This window comes from Antedon bifida, chromosome 10, assembly GCF_963402885.1.
Source record: "Antedon bifida chromosome 10, ecAntBifi1.1, whole genome shotgun sequence".
Taxonomy (NCBI): domain Eukaryota; kingdom Metazoa; phylum Echinodermata; class Crinoidea; order Comatulida; family Antedonidae; genus Antedon; species Antedon bifida.
In genome coordinates, this window is record NC_136235.1 from 5,424,513 (window position 1) to 5,448,195 (window position 23,683).

The 23,683-nt window shown below is 34.0% G+C and overlaps 3 protein-coding genes across 4 annotated transcripts in view; all 3 read right to left on the minus strand.

The window, feature by feature from the left end:
* Positions 1-426: 426 nt before the first annotated feature.
* On the minus strand, positions 427-15,891 carry LOC144854221 (protein CA_C1420-like). The gene is made up of 5 exons (XM_078712140.1): positions 15,716-15,891; positions 3,164-3,684; positions 2,273-2,403; positions 1,310-1,440; positions 427-1,022 (listed from the first exon to the last, which is right to left on the minus strand). Exons 2-5 carry the CDS (start codon positions 3,628-3,630, stop codon positions 789-791), a joined length of 963 nt encoding a protein of 320 aa, XP_078568266.1. The 5' UTR covers positions 3,631-3,684; positions 15,716-15,891; the 3' UTR covers positions 427-788.
* Positions 4,850-17,328, minus strand: LOC144854483 (arylsulfatase J-like). The gene is made up of 9 exons (XM_078712440.1): positions 17,316-17,328; positions 11,450-11,548; positions 11,035-11,249; positions 10,451-10,637; positions 9,285-9,445; positions 8,907-9,120; positions 6,850-7,102; positions 5,658-5,809; positions 4,850-5,384 (listed from the first exon to the last, which is right to left on the minus strand). The coding sequence occupies exons 1-9, from the start codon at positions 17,326-17,328 to the stop codon at positions 5,116-5,118; spliced, it is 1,563 nt and encodes a 520-aa protein (XP_078568566.1). The 3' UTR covers positions 4,850-5,115.
* LOC144854194 (small conductance calcium-activated potassium channel protein 2-like) overlaps positions 16,329-23,683 on the minus strand; it is a 74,689-nt gene continuing 67,334 nt past the window's right edge. For both annotated transcript variants that reach the window (XM_078712099.1, XM_078712100.1), the window contains exon 9: positions 16,329-21,364. In XM_078712099.1, the coding sequence (XP_078568225.1) occupies positions 20,846-21,364 (519 nt within the window). In that variant the 3' untranslated portion in view covers positions 16,329-20,845. The remainder of the gene's footprint in view (positions 21,365-23,683) is intronic.

A 23,683-nucleotide genomic window follows, 5' to 3' on the forward strand; every position in this document is an offset into this window, starting at 1 on the left:
TATTATTTTTGCATTTTTTGATGTTCGTGGAATAAAATATTTATTTGATGTTAAAGATGTATTGTCCCTTGAAACACAAAAAAATGAAAGTCAAAATATACTAAATGTTTATTGGCCATATCAAAGTAATATTAAAGTTATTCACTTTAAGTCGAAAATTCGTGCCAAAAACAACAATTTTACGTAATTAACAGCTAAATTAATTTGATTACATTTCATCTGGAAAATAGTCGCGATTAAAAGTAAACAAAGATTTTAAACCATGAGTATACATTATGCATGATGCTAATTAGGATTGTTTACAACTCGTCACGGTTGAGAAGGTGTTTTCACACAGATCGCGAGGAAGTTTTATGATTATGCATACAGAGTAGCCAAATAAGCGCATTGCATTATAAGATATGTTTTGATCGAAAACTTTGACTGGAAGTCAAAGTTATTTTTTGAACCAAAAAACGTCTGTATTTCAGTTAAATGATTTTTTTTTCGACTAATTTTTGGTGAAAGTTAATAACTATTATGATACTTCAAAATGACCCACTTTTTTTCGAAATCTTTTTATTTTTATTTTTTTGGAATTTGACAAAGGGACAATACATCTTTAACGTTTCTTTTCAATCAACACGATTGAGTTAGTTTTCAATATCCTAAAGTAGCAAATAGGCCAATCTAAGTTTCTCAGACAGAGTTTGTGTGACACTCAGTGGGCCTGCTAAAAACGCAAACTGTGGCTCCGTTCAAAACAGATAAATACTAACTCTTTCTCTGTATAAATCAATATATAATTTTCAGATCGTGCTATCTTTATATCTAGCATCTACAAACGAAGCAACCATCATTCCATAATAACTTGGGTGATAGTTGGCCAGCAAGGACGGTGTCCACTTGTTGGCTGACCTTTCCAACATGGCATTAGCCATCACCAGACCTGTGTATCCACACGATAGTGCTTTATCCACGTAAGCAGCAGCTTTTATATTTAGGTAAGTACCATCCAGTGTTTTAGCCCAATTTCCACAGGCCTGGAACACAAAGAAAATACGATTACCAATTTCCACGAAACCCAGCACATTTTTTAATATCACAGTAAAAAGGGGTTTTTTTTTTGACCTACTTAATAACGCTTCAGTGGCTCGGGCCACAAATTCACATGGTTGAGGGCAAAAATAAAAATCCCTTACAAAATTCGATAACGCAGCCGTTTGAACCCTCCTACTAATACCACATCTTTTATTTAACATACGTTGGGGATCACTTTAAAGCCCGTCTCCTCTATGACCATCTATGGGTTGACTATAAGTAGGCCTACCTCATCAAAAGGAGCAGCGGCAGTTGAAAACCCATACGGACCGTTCTTATCGTGAGTATGCGCAAGATCGCAACTAATCACTACAACGTAGGTCTTCCCAGTTGTTTCAAGTATATCGAAAATGGATTCACCTGAAATTAAAAAAAATTAACCATGTATTTTGAAATATAATCTTATAAATCTACATATTAAAGCTACTAAATTAAAACTAAATCTATTCCGAAACCACTGAACGGTACGTGCTCACATTGGCACACTGATGTTTTTGATGGGCCACACACGATAGGCTATATCACTTTCCTGAACTTTAAGGATAAACACTAAAAAAAGCAAAGAATAACAGTAATTTGACGTCTCAGCGGCCATGTTTCGGGAGTTCTTACGTCATGTAATTATCAACTACGCAACATCTTCTGCTGTACCGCAATGGCCGAATCTACAAATACCATGCTGAGCCGCCAAATTAAAATAGTATCTAGACAGCCGGTCAACATTATCGACTGATTTCATCGTTTTATTGAATTCCACCTATTCTTGGAACTTAATGTATTTCGTAAATCACAGCTATCTCAGTGAGTAAAACGCCGTGGCCATTGATATCAATGCTAGTACATTCGAGTTCGAATCCGCGAAATGTGTAAATAATAAGTATCACCATTGAAATAAATAAAATGTAAATGGATAAAAATATATATAAACATTACAGGCACAGAATAAATTCTAAACCGCCCGGTGATATATTGAAATTTAATTAATTAATTTGAAACGAAAAAGATTAGGAAATCTATGAGAATAAGAAAAAGTCGCCCTGTTATATTATTACACGCCCCAGCTGAGAAAAAAAAAGTTTATTCTTTCCAGTGGGGAAGGAAATATAATACAAGCACATTCTTATAGTAGAATCCCTTAATAGTGTGTCTGCTGATGAGGGAGAGGTTCTACTGTATTAATAAATGTACAAACCCAGTTTTATCAGTTCTGGCACCATTGGCACGTCTTCTTTATAACGTCTACTTGGCTGAGATAAAATGACAACCTTTGTATAGTTGAGTGTGCCTTTATCTATAAATGACAACGGAATTACTTCACCCCATCTGAAAAAAAAATGAAAGACCTCGAAAACAGAGATCGAGAAACCCGCACTCAACGCAACGAGTTGATAGAGATCACCAAAAATAAACATTAGCCTTACTTAAAGATGTATTGTCCCTTCGAAATAATAAAGATTTCGAAAAAAAGTGGGTCATTTTGAAGTATCAAAATAGTTTCTCCAAAAATAAGTCGTAAAAAAAATCATTTAACTGAAAATACAGACGTTTTTTTGTTCAAAAAATAACTTTGACTTCCAGTCAAAGTTTTCGATCAAAACATATCTCATAATGCAACGCGCTTGTTTGGCTACTCTGTATGCATAATCATAAAACTTCCTCGCGATCTGTGTGAAAACACATTCTCAACCGTGACGAGTTGTTAACAATCCTAATTAGCATCATGCATAATGCATACTCGTGGTTTGAAATCTTTGTTTACTTTCGCTCAAGACGATTTCCAGACGAAATGTAATCAAATTAATTTACCTGTTAATGACGTAAACTTGTTGTTAAAGCGAATAACTTTTATATTACTTTGATATGGCCAATTTAAATTTAGAATATTTTGACTTTCATTTGTTGTGTTTCAAGGGACAATACATCTTTAAATGAAATACCATCTATTTAATATTAACCGAGACATGAGCTTTCTCTTAAGAAAAATGTCGTGTATCGGATATCCACCACATACAGTTTAATAGCTGAGCTAATAAAAATAAAACTATAAATGAAATTGTGATTGAAGACTCTGTATAAGCCTCACCTCAACGGGAACGGTTCCGTCGATTCTCCAGGAGGCCCAAACGCAGTAGCTCCACTTATATTTGCATTCGGTTCTAGTTGTTCAAGTAAATTCTTTGTAACGTTAGTATCTAGACCAATAGATACATTTACACAAGGTTGCGGACAATTATCAGTCTGTCCATTTCCGGATGCAACCGTATTGTAGTACAACAGGAAGTCTTTCGAGTCGGATACGCCGTGAGGCGTACTAAGAAATATAAAATCAGGCTTCAGCTCAGTGACCGTTCGGCCTACATATTTGGCTGCGTTGTGCAATTTATAAGCCTCTGATTTAGCTGTAGAGTTTGTAGTGTTGAAATTGTCCGGATAGGCAGCAATTCCACCATGTGGCAAAACAAATACACCTAGCATCTGTGCTTGTATACAAGCAAAGCAAAACGCATAAATACAAACAGAAACGAATGCAGACATGTTGTATCCCATCATTCATGCTACACGCCACCAATATTGTTATAAGTAGTTTCGAACAATTTTTATTATCTAGAAAACAAAAGCAAAATACAGTAGCAACAGCGCTGACACAAACATTAGTTAAAAATACAAAATATTAATAAAAAAAGTTTGATTTGATTCTTTTCACTTCAGAAAAGGAAGTCAATGTCTTTCCAAAAAGTGAAGTGCTTTTTAACACATTTTCGAGTCAAAATCTAATTCAAATAAGTAGGCCTATGACAATTGCTGAAATATAGGCCTACGTTACATTTTCATTTATTTATTGTGAACCAACCGCAAAAAGAGTTCACTCTTCCTTGGAAAAAATAAAGATTGTATCAAAAATGATTTGCAAATCGCCAGTGTCAGTAAATTATGATTTAAAGCAGACATTAAAACAGTTTTTATATATATTATATATAATAAACAGGTACATCAACCTTAATTCCGGTCACATTATTCGTAAACTTATTTGAGCAAAACCCACTTTAAGGTGTCGTATAATCTTTGTGAGCATGTGAACATCGTTTTCAGACTCTTTTTCAATTCGTCATCTATACTATTGTACAACATATTTCGAAATACGTCAAGTTGAAAAACCCTATTTAAAAAAAATGCTATTCAAAATACATTAAATATTGAAGGCGATAATAATTTTCCAGAATTCTGAAGTTTTCTAAAATACTTGAGGGCGCGCTAAGCAAATTCAAAATACGCGAGTCTGTCAAAAATACTTTATTTATGTTGCCTTTATGGTCAGAACTCAATAGTATCCTAATAGGATATATATATATATATTCTTCAAGTAAAACAAGCATTTTAGTTTTAAACGAAATAAATTTGTAAATTTAAAATGAAGCATAGACTTCGTATTAGGGTTTGTAATCCATCACGGCTTATACATTATTAATGTAATCAAGTATATGTAATGTATGATAGTACAATACCAGACGTAGCTAGTTTAACTATCAAATTAAGTCTAATACAGTTACAAAAACGTTGCAGGTAAAATAGTCATATTTAAAGTGTTGTGTAATCGCGTATTTAAAAAAAAAGAGCTCTGACATTGAGAATGCCCTAAAGTTTTTTCCGTATTTTGGAAAAAATTGCGTAATTTAGATTAGTTGAGCGCCCTCAAGTTGACGTATTTTGAAAAAAAAATCTGCGTATTTTGGACTGATGTTCACTAAACCTAATGGAATTTGAACAACCCTAACCAACACGTCATTTATTAACATTTTCTTATTTTAATATAATTTAATTACATCATGTAACATTTATTTTAAATATTCATCATAGAGGCGCCTTAAAAGCACAACTTTTTCAACGAGGTCCCTCAGTTAAGTACTGTAGTAGCTACAATAATATGTTAAATTTATGAAGCTAAAAAGAAAACCTATTCAATTATTAAACTAAAAAACTACAATTACTGAATGTCATTATTGTATGTATAAAAATAGCGCGCATTTAACGCGTGTCCTATTGCCACGGACCCCAGGCTCCACCGTGAAGTTTAGGGTTGGCGGAACTCTGATCCGGCGCCGGAAACTGACATGGTACTGCGGTTTTATTGTAATTCGCTAACTTTTCTAGCATCATATCGACAACTTTTGGATACTTCCCAGAAAGATCGGTATGTTCACTTGGATCAGCAGTTACGTTGAACAAGAATAATACTTGATTTTTCACAACAACAGGTTGAATAGGCGTAATACCAGAATCTGGTGGCACTACCCAATCAACACTTCCTATTAAAAAAAGCGTATCAACACGTAAAAATGTATTAACAGTAATTGAAAGGGTGCCGGTACATAGTAGATCACTGTCATTAGTGTACATTTAACCGTGTATAGCACGTTTTGAGAGGGAAATAAAAAAAATGTATACATGTGGTATCTAAACAGTCTTCCCGTTTTTCTTCTTTTTTTCAATTACAGTGAGTAGAACCTCTCCTTTGTGACACCCTTGTTCAGACTTAACTAATATAGCTAAGTTTAAAATTAATTAAGGTTGGTAGTTACCTTGAACACCAGTAAGAATCTTCCAATCACCTGACCTAAGAGCGGCATTTATTTGAACATCAAAGGAGCTGTTTTTCCATTGTGTACCAGGAATGATAATTAGTGGATCTATATTGTGAAGAATTTCCTTACGTGGAGAAGCGTCGTTTTTACTAAACACAAAAAAGGTTTAAAATTTTTAATACACACGTTTGAAATACGCAAGGTTATGTAATTTCAGTTTAAGTCATATATTAATGAAAACATAATTTATGGCCTGTTATCTACCGATTTTTCAAAATATTAATGTATTAAGTTGTAAAAGAATGGACATGGTTATCAAAAAAGTTAAATGTATTTCATAAAATTCGGGATTTTTTGGAAAAATAATTTCACATCATTGGAGGATGACAGAATACTGTGAAACCAGTACTTCCGCTGGTTATCATTAAGAGCTACTGCATATACAACATCTAATGGTTGGAGATGTTGCCAGAACAAACTCGTACGCAAACAGAGAATACACGGAAGTAATCATTTTCCTAGAAAATAGACCTCTCAAGTTTAGTTATTTACGTGGGCACGTTTAGGAACAGTTATCTGCTAACTTTGGTGGGTATGCCACCAATTTACCAGGGTAAATAACTAAGCTATAACGGGCCTATAGTTACTCTTGGTAACGATTTATAAACGAGGCAGGACTACATGCATATAGAACGATGTCAAATACGGAATATTTTGGAAGTAGCCATGCTAATTTATGCAAAGCAATATTGAACAAAACTGGTTTGTTAAGCTGTCTACATTATCAAACTAGTTTGACAAAAAACAAGGCCAACAGCCATAAGTCGCGTGCTCTCAGAAAAAAATGAACTTTCAAAAAGTAATGTACTTTAAAACTTTTCTGTACATCAAAACAGTTCAAAAAGTACAGAAAAGCGATAAAACGCATAGTGATACCGACCGACATAGTGAACTATAGAGTCGCGTTCATGCGACTAAAAATGTGGTGTGCCCAAATATGGTAGTGATATGACATCATCATGTCCGTATATGGGCACATCACATTTTTTGTCACAAAAGTTTGATAGAGAGTGTAGACAGAGCTATACTGGAATACTGGATACTGGATACACTATAAAGTGCCTAAAAAACTGGATATTTACAATAGTCTATTGGTGTATTCTAGAACAAAACAAGCATTTTACTTTACCTAATGCACGGCCATACATTGTATCCATCAAGAGGCTTAGTACCTTTAGTATCACCTTGAGCCAATCCCTCTACAATGGTTGGGAACCAATCACTGACGTGTATTAGTTCATTGTTGATAGTTCCTTGAACTTGCATTGGAAGAAGGGGACTGTGAACAAAGCCCACCGCACGGACACCCCCTTCCCACAGTGTGTTTTTCCATCCGCGTAATGGCCAATTATTTGCCCCTCGTGTAACCGCTCCACCATTGTCTAGAAATAGAAATAAAATAACACTTACGGTACACTTTTCTATCGGTGCTGTTGACTGGTACGGTACCCAGGCTTATACAATACCTGTCACTTTCTACTACTGTTCTAAAATATAATTCTATTTCCACTTCAATCATTGCCTTGTGGACAATGAAGGTCCACGACTACTATACAAAAAAGGCCATATCCATGACTGCAGTCGCGTTCTCAACTTAGTGTTTACCGACCGACCGACCAACCGACCGACCGACTGACCAACCGACCGAAATTGCTGAACATGTTTAAAAATGTTGAAAATGTTTAAAAACATTTATATTTTTTTAATTTACACGTGCGTAGCCTGTCACTTTTGACGTGCTCGTATAACATAATTTCGAGTTGGAAAGTGAATCAAATATGATGACATTATTAAAGAAATGTTGTAAAACAGAAATCGGGCAAAAAGAGTGCGTATTAACGTGCAGTGCGGGTGCAAAAAATCTGCGCACTCATTGCAATTTTTTAAACGTTTAAAATTGCCTGAAACGTACTCTAATTTCATCGAAAATAAATTTGACAATTTTGAAAATTTTAAGCGCGCGTACACATGCGTTATATGCGCTACGCACGTAATTGTATTGCCATATGATGAAATATGACCTGAAATTTATGAGTACCAAATTTTATTTAATTGTGATTCATGCTTGTGAAGATATGATTACAAACGTAATTTCGTTAAATCCTGCGTAGACCGCGTAATTTTTGATTTCCCACCGTGAAAAACATAACCACATCGAGTCCTGGCCATAAGGAATATACTCTGAAAACTTGACTTAGCTAGATCATGGAGAAATAAGTTATTTCTCCATGGCTAGATGAAACCGATATCAAGACAAGGCCATATACAAGTTAGTGTTTACCGACCGACCAACCGACCGACATAGTGAGCTGTAGAGTCGCATTGCACGCGACTAAAAACAGAAATATTGACTTCGAAATTGAAATTCATGGAGCTGACTTTTTTTGTATTGTACAGGTATTAATTCGAACACTAAACTACATGAGTGAACTCGTTATACACTTGTTGTTTTGTTCTCTTATAGGTTAATAGACCTACCTCTATTGTCGGGGTATCTTTAGTTAATAACAAAATGTAATTAACGAAATAATAATATTTTCCTGCTTTTAAACTGTTTTGCTGTATCGTTTATTGTGTCACATCGTCGATCTAATTATTTCTCACTATCGTTAGCGTCATCGGTATCGTTATCGACTATAATCATAGGATACACTTTGTGTATCAATTGAAATTGCATTGATGTAAATAATCATTATCTATACATTATTGATACTAATAAATTGGTCGCGTAATTTTACGTATCTCCTCCGAAACCACTGAATGGTACGTTCTCACATTTGGCACACTGATGTTTCTTGATGAGCCGCACAGGATATGCTATATCACTTGAATTTTAAGGATGAACACTAACACAATTTTAGCGGCTATGTTTCGCGAATTGGAACGCCACGTATCAACTACGCAACTTCTTCTGTGCACCGCAAAGGCTGGATCTACAAATACCCATTCCGAGCCGGCCGACAAATTAAAACAGTTGGTCTCGGCAGCCGGTCAAACGATCGCATAGTGTATTTCGTAAATCACGGTTTGGCTCAGTGAGTAAAACGCCGTGGCCACTGATATCAATGCTTAGTACATTCGAGTTCGAATCCGCGAAATGTGTAAGTATCACCGCTTAAAGCAAAACATCGAAATTATACCACAGAGCACGGGTTACTGATAGTTATAATAATCAGTGCACATTACCTGTTGAAAATATAATAACAGTATTGTTATACAGTCCTGTTGTTTTTAGAGTGTTCGTAATGTTACCAATTGCCTCGTCCATACACGTCACCATGCCGGCGTATGTCTGTCGCGATTTATCATTAGGATAAATCGATTTGTATGGCTCTGCGTAACTGGCAGGAACCTCTAGAGGGCCATGTACTGCTTGGAAAGGTACATACAGAAACAGTGACTGAAAAACATAAAAGTACATCATTAACTGTATAGTTTCGATGTTAATACTTTAACTCCACTGTCAGCATCATTTTTATTTTTTTTTAAATCGAACTACACATTGAACGCTGATTTTGTGGTACATGGATTGGTTAGAAAATAATTAAAATAGAGGTATAATACCTGACTTTTGTTATGAGCATTGATAACCGCATTAGCTTTCTCAGCAAATAAAACGGTAGAGTAAGTATTGTTGTATTCTGTCGCTACATTAAAGTTATTCCGTAAATCTAACCCGTTTTGTCTGATATGAGTGAAGTAGTTCTCGGCTCCAACATAGTAACCTAATGTTTACAAGAAATAATATCAATAATTAGGTGGTGTATAATAGGCTAAACATTTAATTTAATTTATAAACGGTTACATTTATACTTGCTCCAAGTGTCTAGTTTTTACCCATTTTTTGCCTGATCAGGGCCGTAATCAGCATAGTTGTAATTTTCAATTTACACCACCCACCCCAATTCCCCAGCACAGATCGTCATATTTTATGTTAATAATTATATTTCAAGCATTTCTGCCTCGTCTGTTTTTAACCTCTCGCTACGGCCTTGCTGTTAGTATCCCTTTACTATATGAGTGCGTGCCACTAATAGTCGACTTTCTGATTTGTAAACGTAGCTCAAATATAAGTATGACACGCCATATGTGCAAATATGTTTATCTTTCTACCAATTATTAAGTCGAGTCAGAACCTACACTATAATTTATTACAGGCATAGAGAAACTCTAAACTGCCCACTTATAAATCATGGAAAGCAATTAAACCATTTATTAAAGGTGCATAATAATATGATTGATTATTTAATTGTTGTTACATTATTACCGTGGTTCGCCAGCTAAGCTGATTATTCATAATTACGTCAATTACAATCAATTATTGTCTTTTGATTCAAAGATTTAAAAATCAATAAACGTTAATTATTTACAATAAATGCACATATAGTATTTTTACGTTCATGAAAAATAATAATACACATACACAATAACTATTATGTGATAATACAATGGCATATTAATTGAAATTGCATAAAAATTGAAATATTTATTTTTTTAGGACTATATATCTAGATTCGTATTCGTAACACACTGCAGTCGCAGTAGCGTATGTCACACTACAACAACTTTCATCTCCTCTATTAAGCAGATTTTTCATACACATGCGTATAAGCTGACGCTTTCGATACGCGCGAACAATTTCGCCTAGTGGAAAGTCGCTTTTACTCGTATCAAGCTACCACCAAATTGCGCTCATTCGTCGTCCGTCAAGAGCTAAACTAGCTACTAACCAAAAAATGAATCAAAGCCCCGCTTATTTGGAACACACGCCTCCGTGTAAAATCCAAGATGCCATTTACCAACCATATGCGTTGCATAACCACATTCTTTTAGTTTCTGTGGTAAAGTAACTTCATCGAGAGGTAGACAGTTTGGAACAGCTGGCTGAATCACACCGTGCTGTAAACCTGTGTGAATCTGATAAAGGAATTATTATATACCTATAAAACAATTACATTGACACATTACGTATAGCAATTTTTATAAAAATGAAGAATAATTAACTTCAAACGTGCTCCTATCATTCATCAGATCAAATATTTTTTATTTCCTTCAAGAATCCAACCAATCGTAATTATCGTAAATTCGCTTCCCCACCCCCGGCCCCACCAAGGAAGTTTCACACTAAAAAAAACTGAATCAGAAATAGTGTTCAAAGTTTGATTTCAAACCGCGGCTGTGCGAACGAACAACACTAGTTCACACGGTCACACTAGTTCGTATCGGTCAATGAATAACAATATGCCTACCCTCATTATGACTACGACAACGGAATACAAGAAATACTAATATAGGCTACGCCTAAACTACTAACCTGGTATCTACCGGTCATCAGCTGACTTCTTGTTGGAGTACATATCGGCTGAACATAATATTTTTCAAGCTTAACACCTTCTCCTGCCAATTTGTCTAAAGTCGGTGTTTTGATTTTTGAACCGTGATAACCTATGTCATGAAAACCATAATCGTCTGCTACAATCAACACAATGTTCGGTCTATCAGTAGCTTCAATTTGTCGAGAAAGTATTACTAACGAAGCAAGAGCACACAATGGTAAAATCGCATTAACCATGATTAAAAGTTTAACCGTTCTACGAAATGTATGTGAATGTATTCGTTATATCGTAAGATGAACTGGTATGTTATGGTATGGTACAAAAACATCACGTGATTGCGATCATGTGATATTGCAAGCACGTGATTTATAGAGTGCTCTCTACTATACTTACTACTTGCTACATCAACAAAAGAATAATCTTTTGATACCGATTTTCGAGGAAATAAATGTGAATGTGAAGGAATAACCAGTGACTTGTAGCCTAAATGGGCTGAATTGCACACAGGTGTGGACGGCACACACAAAATTAATTCTTCTCCCCAAAGGTACGTCCATCTTCGTGTCGCGTGCTGCCATTCGACGCTCGTTCGTCTGTCCACGTCCACAACAAAGACAGGACTGAATGTACAAGTAAACCTGGGTTACCCGCCCCTACTTTTCCGAAAGATGAACGGGTGTGTAGAAAGCGACGACCTCGAATTGGACGACCCCAACGACCCGGGCGACCTCGAATTGGACGACCTAGAATTGGACGACCCATTAACACGAAACCGACGACCCCTATAGCCTAGCCTAGCCTAGGCCTAAGTGTGGTATAACATCCCGAAGCCGAACATAGCCAAAGATCTTTAAACCATCTTATATAATTAATACTCGCAAGCAAGCAATTGATTGAAAAAATACAGAAATATCGCCATTTGATACTGAATGTATCGACACGAACAAACGAACAGATATGGAACGCCAAGAGTGCATCATTAAAACTGCATTCGACATAAATATAAATTAAAAAGAAATAAATATTATACATTACATGGTTAAACCATGGACGTATAATTACATCTCGTCTTCTTATAACGAACACTATAGGCCTACCAAGCAGCGTGTTGCGAACATGTGCATGGGGAGGGCCATAAGAAAGCTTTACAATACATTTCACATATGCATTGTATACGGTCAAAACTTACCCGCCGCTGAAAAAGGTTTACCATGTTTATGATATTTCGTGTGCTAATCGAGTCGAATGCAGTTTTAATGATGCACTCCTGGCGTTCCATATCTGTTCGTTTGTTCGTGTAGACACATTCAGTATCAAATGGCGATATTTCTGTTTTGATTTTTCTTTTTTCAATCAATTGCAATTGCTTGCGAGTATTATATAAGGTATGGTTTACAGATCGGCGCTAATGCAGTTTCGTACCCACCCCTTAAAATTACTCAAAATTGTTTCAATACTTCATCTAACCTACTCACGAGTTGTCTACAGCATTCTGCAAGCATAAAATTGTAAAATATCGATAACTTTTTATTTATAAATATTTTTAATCAATTGATAATTGAGCACCCTTCAGAAATCAATCGCAAGCTTAGCTTCGCGAAAATCATCGCTAGGCCTGCCGATAAAAGTACGGAGGCCTCATAGGGCATCGATCTATAGAGGACGCTGTTATGGTCATATTATATGTCTTTAAAAAATATTCCTCGTGAAACGAACTTTTAAGTTTTTTCATAAAGAAATATTTTGTGTTTAATTATGTTGTTAATTTTTACAAATCATAATGTAAAATAAACTAAAACAGAGGAAAATTGGTCTGTAGTACTTAAATCTTCAAGTCAGCAGTCCCATACAATTTATCTTCTTTCCTGTGTGAAATTCTACTATTAAAAAATGAAAAACAAATTAAAAACATAACATATGATGATACCCACAATGATGAATACAATAATAATAAGAAGATAAATTGTATGGGACTGCTGACTTGAAGATTTAAGTACTACAGACCAATTTTCCTCTGTTTTAGTTTATTTTACATTATGATTTGTAAAAATTAACAACATAATTAAACACAAAATATTTCTTTATGAAAAAACTTAAAAGTTCGTTTCACGAGGAATATTTTTTAAAGACATATAATATGACCATAACAGCGTCCTCTATAGATCGATGCCCTATGAGGCCTCCGTACTTTTATCGGCAGGCCTAGCGATGATTTTCGCGAAGCTAAGCTTGCGATTGATTTCTGAAGGGTGCTCAATTATCAATTGATTAAAAATATTTATAAATAAAAAGTTATCGATATTTTACAATTTTATGCTTGCAGAATGCTGTAGACAACTCGTGAGTAGGTTAGATGAAGTATTGAAACAATTTTGAGTAATTTTAAGGGGTGGGTACGAAACTGCATTAGCGCCGATCTGTAAACCATACCTTATATAATACTCGCAAGCAATTGCAATTGATTGAAAAAAGAAAAATCAAAACAGAAATATCGCCATTTGATACTGAATGTGTCTACACGAACAAACGAACAGATATGGAACGCCAGGAGTGCATCATTAAAACTGCATTCGACTCGATTAGCACACGAAATATCATAAACATGGTAAACCTTTTTCAGCGGCGGGTAAGTTTTGACCGTATACAATGCATATGTGAAATGTATTGTAAAGCTTTCTTATGGCCCTCCCCATGCACATGTTCGCAACACGCTGCTTGGTAGGCCTATAGTGTTCGTTATAAGAAGACGAGATGTAATTATACGTCCATGGTTTAACCATGTAATGTATAATATTTATTTCTTTTTAATTTATATTTATGTCGAATGCAGTTTTAATGATGCACTCTTGGCGTTCCATATCTGTTCGTTTGTTCGTGTCGATACATTCAGTATCAAATGGCGATATTTCTGTATTTTTTCAATCAATTGCTTGCTTGCGAGTATTAATTATATAAGATGGTTTAAAGATCTTTGGCTATGTTCGGCTTCGGGATGTTATACCACACTTAGGCCTAGGCTAGGCTATAGGGGTCGTCGGTTTCGTGTTAATGGGTCGTCCAATTCTAGGTCGTCCAATTCGAGGTCGCCCGGGTCGTTGGGGTCGTCCAATTCGAGGTCGTCGCTTTCTACACACCCAAAGATGAACTGGGTTCTTTTGAGTGCACCCACTAGATGTGTACACTGGACCTCCATTTTTAAGTTCTTATCCGAGAATACTTACAATGGTCGAGTAGGCTAGTGATGAACTCGTGCTGATTGTAGCAGCTACGGGTTTTGGCGCCCCTGTCATAACTGCTTGGCAATGGCCACTCGACTCACAGTGCGTTGACAGACAGACAGACATCTGTGCTTGTATACAAGCAAGTTGTATCCCATCATGCTACACGCCACCAATATTGTTACGTAAAGTAGGCCTAGAACTATAGACAAGTCTGGCAAAGCGCGATAGTTTCTATCCTATCTGGATAATGAAGTGTTTCTTCAAAATACCAGACTAAACATTTTGGCAAATTTAAGCCTAATATAGGTCAAATTAGCAATTGAAGTGACGGTACCTATCTCTTGTATGTTAACAACAGTGAAAACTCATGAGGTAGATTTTGCCATGCACTCGTGACGTCACAGCAATTTACGGGGACGGCTGTGCGGCGAGCGCGTGCGGGGATATCGTAAATCTCGCGATTGTTCTGAAATCATATGTACATCCCTAATACGTTGTTAAAATATGGTTCTCGGTAAAGTTGTCCTTTAACACATTTTCTGGACAAAGAGATAATAGATAATCTATCGAAAGCCATAAGAGAACCACGGTAGCTCAATAATATCAGGTCCGTAGCCAGGATTTTTATGGGGGGATTCGAATTTGGATAAAGTGGAGCCTTTGATGTACCAACCACGTTTAACTGTATTAAAAGATCAAAATATTAATCTAAAAGAAGACGTTGCAACTAAGTCTTCACCACCTCAGCCCTAATGGGCTGAAATGAACCCAAAACCAATTTGAGGTTAATTTGTGCACTTTTGATGTGACAAGGCAACAGGCCGTGGATAGCAAAATGCTACTATATTAGATAGCGATTACTGTAAAATATTGATTATTTATATGTATCATGACAGTTGAATATTCATTTCATTAATTGTATTCATCCAAAGAGAAATATCATTTATGATGGTAGGAATCGCAAACCCACCTAAAACTTTGAAGTCGCATCTGAATATGGCTCGCATTGTTTGTATTTTAAAATGTTGTTCTGTTGAATTACCTTCATGGATCGCATGAATTACATTTGAAAAACTTACTCATTCCGATGAATAGGCCTAAGTGTAATTTCCGGAGTAGCTTTATATTTAAAAATTGTCTTAGCTTGTTGCATGGGGCTGAGGTACTGGAGACTGGTAGGCGTACTGGAGACTGGTAGGCCTACTGTAGTTCCACATTTTACAGTTCTCGCACCCTGCCCCTGACTTCATTATGTTTATCATATATACAGTATATGAATAAGTTATAATCTGTGTTGATTATGAATACGGGTTTGTTTATGGTATGTAACAAGCCTTGCAACACCATATCGCATGCAGCGCTTTTTCAGTAAAGATCTGGACTCTCTTGATACATAGTATAATTATATATATAAAATAAAACACAAAAAAGTGCTTACCAGTTATGTGTGTATCCTTCTAATGCAGTTACATCACGGGTTTCTACGGATCATTCTGCTCCGTTTATGCATGTTATTTACCACAAAAGTTAGCGATAATTGGTCCATGAAGCCACCCGGGTAAATAACTAAGCCCAAACGGGAAATTAGTAAACCACACTCAGCTAGGTCCCGGTAAGTAAGCGCTCGTAGTTGTGTCCTTACACAACAAGCAACACACCAAGCACTGCTCAAGCAAGAGTCCTATTTGCATAACACTTTGCATAATAGCATCTGGTGATACCAGTTCAGTGACTATTACAATAGGCAACTTGGAGTTATAAGAAACAACATGCAGTTATTGGAAAAGTAATGGTATGCATTGTAATTTTAGAGACTGGATTGCCTGGCTATACTATAAGCAAAGCAAACAACCACAGGCTTGTAACTAACCAAACTAACTGTCCTCTTTGTATAACTTAGCCGTCATGTAATGACGAGTCTGTCATAAAGATAACAGGTATAACTATAAATAAAAATGTCATTAGCAGTTTCGTCAACACTTTGTCATAATCGGTCATTTTCTTTCATATTTTGAGACGACAAAAACAAATACAATAGACAAACATTTTCATGTTTATGTATCCAAAAATAGTCTTATGTATTAAAAGGCATGCAAGCCAAGCACTTTACATACGTATGTATTAACAACAGTTGCATTGCAAATATAATGTTATTCAGAGCACCGTAACACGGCCTGTAATATCTACAAAAGGAACAATAATGAATAAACATAATATGTATATACATAATTTATATATATATATATATATACATAATCACTCAAATAAATCAAATATAATAAAGACAACTTCACGTTACAGAAAAAAGGTTAATAAAAATAATACAAATACTCAATAACTTTCTGTATGATTTTGTAACTGTTAACCCCAAATTGTATTTTGTTATGAACTAGCTTTCAACGTAATAAGTCTCCGTAACTGGTGTGAATATACTGTGTATACATTGCTAAGTAGGAGCAGTCTATTTTCCACTGTCTCGTAAATATATTAGACACAAATGACCCAAAACAAAACTACAATAATGTGTTAATGTGCTAATTTTAAATAGGTGGTCACCTAATGGCAATGGTAATTAAACGTTAGGTACAAAATGTAAATTATTATATTATCAACGTACAATAAACACGTTATATTGTTCGATATGGGATATGAACTATCGAATGTAATTCATATCTGGGAGACTTTCAGACAAATCTGTTTTTTTTTCATTTTCTAAATTATAGAATAAGATACTTTTTTATATATTGATTTGTGTTTGTCTTACAGGAATAACTTGCACAACATAATTATATTCAAACCTCACGAAGAAAAAAAAATATTGAGTATATTATTATTAGATGCATAGGTTAAACGTTTCAATGAAGTGGCCTACCTCACTCAATTGCCAGGTAACCCTATTAATATAACACCAATTAACGACGCTGCGACATAAACAGTTTTTTATAGGTCTAACACTATCTCTCTTTTTTTCAAATTTCATTATTCAAAACTGCTTTTTTTGCCTACTGGCTTCGATTCCTTTTAAACCTTCCTATTACCTGTTGAAGCCATTCTAAATGTTTCAATGTATATCGCAATCTGACGAACCTAAATTACAATGTTAATCCAAGGAAGAGTGAAATTTCACTCTTCTCCGATTAATCTTATTTCCTGTTCCATATCTTCAACAATTAATGTTTCATTGAACAACCATTTCTATCAGCATTAAACAAAGACATATTATTATTCAAACATAAATATACGGTATGGCCTATGTATTTGTACCTTTATGATATACCAATCTATATGATCAGGAATCATAACCACCATATTCTCATGAAATAAAGAATAATACAAGTTTGTAATAATGATTGAGAAAGGTGAAATTATACACATTGTTTATTATTATAAATGTATCTGCGAATAAAAGTTGAATAGAATTAAAAACTGTTAAAATACAATGTATTGTTATTATTAATTAGATGATACCAACAAGAAATTTAAATATATAGCAGTATTATGTGTACGAACATACTATAGAGCAAATATGAAACGCGTAATATTGTAATTTTAATAAAGTTTAATTATGATGCTTTGTTTAAAAAAATGTATTACTTATGTAACATCCAAACATCAAAAAGGACTACTGTATGTTGTTGGTTAAATTTTGGTTGTTTTAAGCGTTAAAAGGAAAGGCCCTGGTATCATATGTGCAATACAACGTATATTCTGTATAACTACTTTTAAAATTGTCGAATAGGCCTATATGTATGTATGCGCAAATTACGAACAAATAGACAGTACTTTAGAAACGTGTTAGCAGTACAGACAATTAATATGTTTAGTGCCTTTTGAAAACACGACATTTTCCTCTAATAAAATATCTCAATGAACACAAAGTGGCTGATACTTTGGATCTCATTAATGTTTTAAATGTGTTTTATATTATAACTACGTACTTACAACTTACTTATTTGCTGCACGATTGTTTGGTATTGAATGGATATTATTATGTACTTTTGTATAAGATGTAATAACATTTCATATGAATTCAGTGTTTCTATATTACTAAAGGTAAATTCCATGTATATCGTGAATTGAGACAGTTGGGAAATAAGACACTTGAGTAGTAGTAGTGAGGCACGTTGAAAATTAATATACAATTTGTTAGAAAAAACTTTACCACTACTTCTAAAATATTCAAATTGTATTAAACTAAATAAGAATACTGTACATAAAGCTACATTCACAATTTGTCTGTGCCATGGAACGGAAGACGGCATCATTAAACCCTGTGCCGTCTTCCGTTCCGTGAAACGGAAAAAGAGTGTAGTTTAGAACGCGTTAGAGTCTCGGCTTTTGGAGGTAACGGTATCGGTAATTTTAAACCATGGAAAAGCAAAAAAACTACACTTCCCATTGTGTTATACTGTAGTAATAAATCGCCATATTTGTTTTATGTAAATTTAACAATGCATTTATAGTAATCTATATATTATAATTAACTAGTTACGATGTGACGGTGTGAATCAGGATTTTGAACGTCGTTGACTTTATTTGAGAAGATTGAATTTGTAAATAATTATATACAATAATGTGTGTTTAATTTGTTTATCTACCTTTTTACAAACAGAGTATAAATATGTATGTACAGTTTACACTTAGTATTAGTATTATATCCGGAACATATAATATATTTACACGTACCGGAATCGTATGCTGTATTTGTAACTAATTTGGTGCTGATATTAAATAGTTTAACTTGAGTCTAAGTATTGTGAATGACGATTTATCTTTGCCAGCATTCACAACCAATACTGAATAAAAATGAGTAATTCAACTGGCCTATCTATTCTATGATTGCTTCTGTAAGGCACAGCTAAATACCATGTCTAAACAAATATATGTTTTAAATGAAAGAAGTTATTACCTTATAGTTTAAGGGAAGCATTGCGTTTAAATTATTTTTTATATTATTAATAATTATTATTATTATTACCATTCAACGAAATATTTTAGAGATCAAAATTCGTTATTACCAAATTGAAGAAGATAATCATGAAAATAATAAATATTTAACATATTTACACATAAACTAAAACATGAGATTATAAAAATTGTATGTAGATAGGCATGAATTGTGTTAATCAGAAGCGCATAAATTATTTCTGACATTAAATGAACGCAATGCATGCGTTACAAACGGTTTATAATCTTAGAAACGCAATAATTCCGATTAAGAGTTTGTTTTAAAAGGAGACTGGAATGAAACTGAAGATAATCAAATGAGATAAGACCTCAATAGTACACACCTTATTACCAACTACAACATGGAAATTATTGCAATCTTAATGTATGAGTAAAAGACACAAGGGATATAAATATAAAACACACTAAAATGAAACAGTCAAGTATATCTCTAATTACAAATAACTTGATATCATACACAACATTATTGGATGTGTACGAACGAATGCTCCTTTGATCAGAAATATTACGAGGCCTATTGTATAAATATGCCATATTCATATTTTGTAGTTATTGTGTATAATAATAATATTGAATAATATCTTCCTATAATTACACCGAGTTATACAATATTATTAAGAACAGTTTGTGCATAGGTTACATAATTATACTATTACTAATATTGATAGAGAAAAAAATGTATTACAATAGATACTATTTATTAAATTCATTCATTTTCAATAATAAAATAAATTCGGTAAAAATAATATAATACTTGAATCTAAAGCCACTTTTTGACATTGTCATCAAAAGAACAGTTTTAAAAGTATAAAGATATTGCAATATACAAAACAATATCAAAATAAGCAAATGAACTAAATATTTGTATATAGTAATTGACACCATTTGGCATAATAATTAACTGTTTTTCAGTATTAGATTTTCAAGTGAGACTGATACAGCTAGTGTATGTCTTATACCCGATTCACACTCGCTGAGGTCTGCACATATTACATCGGTGTAACACGCTTTCACACGTTCGTACGAATGTAACCATTTTTGTAAGGTTTGCGAACGTTTGAATCGGGTATTAGGTAGTTAAAAACATTGTAAATTCACCACATGTTAATTATCATACTACAACTAGCGTACCTATAGGGCAATTGATGGTGGAAATGTATATGGTATACCGTACATGTTTAATAATTAACGTGAAATAATAAATCACATTATTAAAACATAGCGTATAAATACTATATGAGAAACATAAACAATTAATATTTTAAATATTAAATCTAAACTTTCATCATCATTATTATTACTATTTTTATAGTGATTGAGATATAAAAAATGTTTATATTATACTGATCTTTGGGTTAAGATGGTTTATTCTATCAACATTTTCTAAAAGTAAATGTCTCCTCTAGGAAAACATATATTAACACTCAATTTAGCCTGCAACATATATAATAATAATAATTTTATTTTCAATTATATTAAGGGTAATCTCATTAGGTTGTTTTCTTATATACCTTGTTGGTTCACCAATATCAATTATTTATACTATTGCATTAGTGTAACAATTGATTTGATTTAATTAGCATAGAAAGGAATAATATAATCATAGAGGTGCGCAGGTAACATTCGGGTTTGGAACAGATCCGTCCATGCCTTCTAAAGACTCACTTCCAGGCCTTGAATTCCGTGGATGTGACATGGATCTTGGCAGTCTTGGAATTGTAATGGACGGTCTAGAGCGACTCAACGATGTCCTTCTGGACGTTAGCCCACTACTAGTATGACCGTTATCACTTACACTTCCTGATCTAGCCAAATCTTGTGGCAACCAAGGATTCATGTTTTCGGTGACTCTCTCTTGAGACGGGGATGAGTTCACTTGCAGATTAGTTCTATCAGGCAAATCTTGATAGGATTGGCGACTCTCGGGTGAAGCGTCTTCGGGTTGTTGTTCTACTTTGAATAAATCCGTACGCTGTTGGACAAGTCGCACATATGACGCTACAGTGTCAAATGTGGATTGTATATGTTCAAGTTTATCTTCAACCTTCGCTACCCTTGTCTCAAGATCCTTCCGACAACTATGCATATCGGCCACCATTTCAAATATCATATTTTGAGTCTGAAAGAGTAGAACCATTAGAAAACACTAAAAGTGCTGGTTTTTAGTATTATAATTATAGAGAAGTTTTTTTTACATTTAAAAACAAAAAAGTCATCTAATTACACTTTTAATTGAATTAGTAAATTAGGTATTTTGTTTTATGCACTATAAAATTATGCGAGCATCCGTCTAATGTAAGAGTCTTCGACGTTTTAAGGAAATGAAATTAGATGTAGATGAATTTAGTTTAATTAAAATTTAGGCTAATCTTAGTTTCAAAATCTAGCATGCTTTGGTGGTGGAATTTTCATTTAGAGGATGTGACGGTTTCAAAACAATATCATTAATTTACATAAATTACATAATGTTTTACAATTTTATTTTGTTATGTACAATTGGCATTCAGCAGATAGAAACTATATCTTTGGTAGAATATTGGATACATTTGAAACCACCACTCACAATTAGATTATAGGTCTACCAAATAAAAACATCGAATACAAGTACAGTTATTCGATGCTAATGATTACGTTATTTGTCATTATTTCGCATTTCAATCATATAAGGTATAATGTAAATACAAATTATAAGCAATAATGATGAAAAAGAAGCGTATTTTAGTAGCAATCTCATGCTGATGATTTCTTGATAATCTGATGAAAGATGGGAAATGCATATTAATTCTAAAAATTGAAAAATGAAAACTTTTAGTGGATTATAAAATCATGAAGATAGTGATAGGACATACTATTATTTGGCAGGAAGAAGATGTGAACTTTTATTATGCGAATACTATATCATTAACTGATTTCATATAGATAGTAATCAGTTAAAATGTGATCAAAAGTGGAGAATAGAATGATGTAGGCTGATCCTGGACACACGTGTGTTTACATCTATACCGACAACAATTTCTATGTTGATATTTTTTTTACACAGACAAATACACATGCCAACTAGGTCGGGATTACGAGAGAGTTTGCGCTACACACAACAATGCGGAAACACTCATCATCGTACAACAGCTATAACATTAAAGACGGATGACGTCATAAACAAACAGGTACATACATATAAAGACATTTTTTGTATTGTACTAAACGTTAAACAGTATATTAGCTGTCTACGATGAAAATCTAATGTCTGTTCTATTACCAACATTTGAATCATATTATTACCGTACGTTAGGCCTATACCAGTAAACGTGATAACATTATAGATGAGAACTATGTAACTTCACACACAATGTATTCTGGTATATTCAAAGTACATGTGAATATACATATAGTATTTCATCTCTATATTACATGATACATACATGATAATGACGTTGACCATACATATGTTAGTCCTATTTTACTTTAAAGCAGCAAACAAAACAATATATAAATACAAAATAAACAAATAGTTTGACGCTGATAATTCACATAAATATTTTCTTTTGACAAACGTATGAGAATAATATAATAATGAAATATTGTTTAATTGAACACTGTACATGATTTCACAATATATACTGCAACCTGAAATTGCTGATTTGTGATTTGATTATCGTTCCGTGAAGGAAATTTGCAAAGGAACGCCTCAGATATTGCAAATTGAAAGTCCATGGGTGTATGCACCATTGCACCCCTCTGCAACGTTTTATTAATGAGACACACTGTCAACACACGTTCCCCAAGAGATGAAGAATATATCATAGCACAGGGTTGAACTAAGTCACATTGTGAGAGCCAAAGACATGAAATGATGTTAAATAAATTGATTTATACCGGCTTGGGAACGAATAGTTTGTAAGGAGTAGGTTTAAGTATGCGAACAGGGCGATTAAGAACGCAAATTCGTGTTAAAGGAGCGTGAGGGCAGGCTTTCTAAAAGGTTGATATAAATAAAATTAGCTATCTTAATTCAAAATATATCGCAAGCAAGTTGCAAAAACTGTGAAGTTAAAAAGGCAAAGGATTCAAACGTAACTAACTACTAAACGACATTAAACATGCAAGAGGAAATATAGGAATGAATCTTATCTAATAGTATCTAAATCTAAAGGGGTAGAAAAATAATACAATCACGTGACATTGAACATGCGCATATTATATTCTATGAGCATAAATTATGAGGGGAATTAAATGCTCTGATAACATTGTGTTTGGTGATGAATTACTCAAACATGCCAAATGAGCAATGCTAAGTGTGCAGTACAAACTCATGCATGGCGGATGGATACAGTTTTACCTACACTTCGGTAAAGCGCCGGTGGTTTTGATGTGTACATGGCCATTTCAGCTCTAGAAACGCGGGCAAGTAATGGCTGTGGTAGTTAATAAAAAGGGAAAA

Excerpts from the sequence above, each read along its gene's own strand:
- LOC144854221 (XM_078712140.1), bottom strand. The coding sequence starts at position 3,630 with ATGATGGGATACAACATGTCTGCATTCGTTTCTGTTTGTATTTATGCG. Across the intron at positions 2,404-3,163 it reads ACGGAACCGTTCCCGTTGAG|ATGGGGTGAAGTAATTCCGT; the intron begins GTGAGGCTTATA and ends TTTTTTTTTCAG. Across the intron at positions 1,441-2,272 it reads GCCAGAACTGATAAAACTGG|GTGAATCCATTTTCGATATA; the intron begins GTTTGTACATTT and ends TTTTAATTTCAG.
- LOC144854483 (XM_078712440.1), bottom strand. Across the intron at positions 11,250-11,449 it reads TTTTGTTGATGTAGCAAGTA|TAATACTTTCTCGACAAATT; the intron begins GTAAGTATAGTA and ends TTGCTTCGTTAG. Across the intron at positions 9,121-9,284 it reads ATGCTCATAACAAAAGTCAG|TCACTGTTTCTGTATGTACC; the intron begins GTATTATACCTC and ends TATGTTTTTCAG.